Source organism: Kryptolebias marmoratus, linkage group LG2 (assembly GCF_001649575.2).
Source record: "Kryptolebias marmoratus isolate JLee-2015 linkage group LG2, ASM164957v2, whole genome shotgun sequence".
In the NCBI taxonomy this organism is placed as follows: domain Eukaryota; kingdom Metazoa; phylum Chordata; class Actinopteri; order Cyprinodontiformes; family Rivulidae; genus Kryptolebias; species Kryptolebias marmoratus.
The window spans coordinates 29,349,425-29,352,598 of NC_051431.1; the positions used below are offsets into that span (position 1 = coordinate 29,349,425).

Sequence of the window (3,174 nt, forward strand, 5' to 3'; positions counted from 1 at the left end):
CCGCTGCCGTAAAGCATGTCGCAAACCCACACGTAAAGCAGCGTCATGTCTCAAAAGGGAGGTTCTTCGCAAAATAGTTATTTTTTCTTATCATTTATCACTTATATAAACTGAATGTATGCAAAGTGACAACACTAATACATTCGTCGTAGCCTACGTTATGAAATATTTATATTTATATTTAATAATCGATACAATTATGACAGAGACGATAGAAACAATAGAAGAAGATATATAACGATAGACACTTTTCTATCTTCACCACGATATGTATCGTTATATCGCCCAACACTATTGGCAGCCATCTTGATTTTTAAATTTTGCATTCAGCAAGTGATGGAGCTCTGTCTCAGCTGCTACCACACCAAATTTCCGCTCAATATGTCCACAAATGACTGAATGGAAGCATATAGACACTTTAAGGAGTGAGAAACAGCCAAAATTAGCATTAGCAGGTTATAATTAACTAAAACTATATCTGTATTAGCATTAGCATACTTAAATTAGTTGAAACAATAGTTGAATTAGCATTAGCATAGTTGAATTAGCTGAAACAATAGCAGAATTAGTTAATACTATAGCTGAATTAGCATGAGCATAGTTGAATTAGCTGAAACTATAGCTGAACTAGCATTAGCATAGTTGAATTAGCTGAAGCTATAGCTTAATTAGCTAAAACTATAGATGAATTAGCAGAAACTATAGCTGAATTAGCATTAGCAGAAGTAACATTAGCAGAAAAATGCTCAAACAGAAAGAAAAAAGCTGAATTTCAAAGAGTTGAACACAAATCCATTCATTTTCAATGAGAAGAAAATGTCTGAAAAAGCAAAATATCTGAAACAGCCGAAATTGCACCAATACCAAAAGTCATAGGTGGAATGGTGTTAATGAGCTGAACGTTTTGATATATGAACGGTTGAAATAGCTGAAAAATTGCGGAAAGAGATACCGAAAAACGTATGAAATAGGGAAAGAAGAAGAATAGATAGATAATAGATAATAAAGAGAAACAGGAAAACAATGGTGCGAATGCTTGAAAGCATTCACACAATCAATCCAGTGGTTCTCATTGCCTTTTTTCCTGAGAAACAGGAAAGTGAACAGGAAGTGAAAGTACATGCTGTAAAGCTTTGAGTTAAAAATAAGAGATGTGTCAATATCTTAATGTGTTCAGTGTGACAGTAGAGTAGGTACAGAGTATAGTTGGGCAAAATTATTCTATTTTATTCCTGTTTCTTAATTAAAAGGAAATAAATCATGTTCTTAAATTTATGTGATAATACCATAAAAAATTACTATTTTTACACACGGGTATCATACTGTTCAAATCTCATACGTGCCCATGATGAATAAGGACTATACTATGAATAATATTTGTGCTTGCTGGTCTTACCAGTGTCCATGCAGAGTCAAAGCAGCAGCCAGGGAGTAATCCATGACAGGACCAGGGTAAAAATACGCTATGGGGCCCATAGCAAGGAGCGCAACACTCAGTACTCGTTCTGCTGTCCAGTGCAGTGAGGCAGCTTTAGAATCCGAACCCGCTGTGAAGAAAGACAAAGATAAGAAGGTGTGCTACAGAACGCTGGAGCATTTGGAAATGACTCGCTCCACCTGGCTGGGGAAAGGAGGCATTAACATTGTAACTAAGGTGTTTCCAGTTTTGAGCTTTAAAGAAAAGACATGTCCTTCTTGAGCACATATTAACACCAAAGAGAAGACCATGCTGTTAAGATCATCTCTGCTCAGTCACACTGAGCCAACAGAGTCAGAGTAGGTCTAATTTACCAACTGAGTCCCTGCTCATCCACAGAGCTGGACTTCCTTCAGTCAAATACATCAAACTGGTTCTGTGCCAGTCCTCCTCTCTTATTCTTTTAGTTTCTTATTGGTGCTCCCCAAGGCTCAATTTTAAGCCCTGTTTAATTTTCTATTAAGATGCTACAGTGCACCTTTATGCAGATGATGCCAAGATGTATTCAGTTTGCTCCATTTTGAGCCAGGCTGTTGAGGACCTTCAAACTGCCTTTCAGCCGCTGCAGTCAACACTGACGCTTAAAGCTGGTGTTTTGCAAATCAAGCCAAATTCATGTTTTGTTTTGTTTTTTCCCCAGACCCAGATAACATTGGCCTTTCTACCCTAGGAGAGACTATCATCCTACAGATATCTGGGTATTTGGCTGAATGATATTCTTTATTTTAAAAGTTTCATATTAAGCATTTAGTAAAAAAGCTAAAGATCAGATTAGGCTTTTTAAAAGTCAAAATAGGACCCGTTTTAATTTATCTATACGGAAGATAGGCTACATTTAGGCTACATTTTTAAATGTTCTTGTGTATGATAACATTATTTATATGCATGCTGCTTCCTCTGCACTCTGTTGTTTCGATTTTGTGTATCATAGTTCTCTGCTTTACATATCAAATTCCTTGTATAGTACACATCACTGTGTACTTTATCATCTAGTTTCTTTGCTTTCTGTAAGCCTAAAGAGAGAACAGCATTGGTACATTTTTATGTAAAAAGTTTTACTGGGTGAACTCATCTCCTAATTGTGTAAAATTTTATTTCTAAATATTATTAAAGCTGCAAGCAGCGTTGGACGGCCCTCGCAGCTCAGCGCCGCTTCGGCCTATTGCGACCGTGGGAACCCTGGCGATCGCCCTCTACGCTGTCGCGCACTTTCCGCGCATTTCCCGTGCACTTCCCGCGCCCTCCACTAGGTGGCGCTCTGGGAAAACGTCCGAAATCGCCTTCAGTCCGGATCATTACGACTCCTGTGGCATGTTGTGAAGTTTCACCTTCCTACGTCGAACGGTTCCAGAGTTAGAGCACGTGTGCTGTTGCGACCTTGAACTTTGACCTTGTGACGTTGAACTCCAAAGGGCTAATCCCTGACCCATGGGGACTCTGCTTGTGAAGTCTGAACTTCTTAAGTTACACGGTTTCAGAGTAAAAGCCTCTGTTTGCATGTGACCTGGACATTTGACCTTTGACCTTGAAATTCTTAGGGAGGATCTTTGACCCACGGGGAGTCCAGCTGTGAAGTTTGAAGTTTCTACTGTAGACGGATCCCGACTTAGAGTTCAAGGGCTGCTGTGACCTTGACCTTTGACCTTGTGACCTTGAACTTCAAAGTCCTGGTCCTTGAGCAATGAGGGTTCTGGCTG

The 3,174-nt window shown here is 39.2% G+C and overlaps 1 protein-coding gene across 1 annotated transcript in view; it reads right to left on the reverse strand.

The window, feature by feature from the left end:
- sdhdb (succinate dehydrogenase complex, subunit D, integral membrane protein b) overlaps positions 1-3,174 on the reverse strand; it is a 17,979-nt gene that overhangs the window by 9,350 nt on the left and 5,455 nt on the right. The window contains exon 3 of the mRNA XM_017436021.3: positions 1,397-1,547. Coding sequence (XP_017291510.1) covers positions 1,397-1,547 — 151 coding nt within the window. The remainder of the gene's footprint in view (positions 1-1,396; positions 1,548-3,174) is intronic.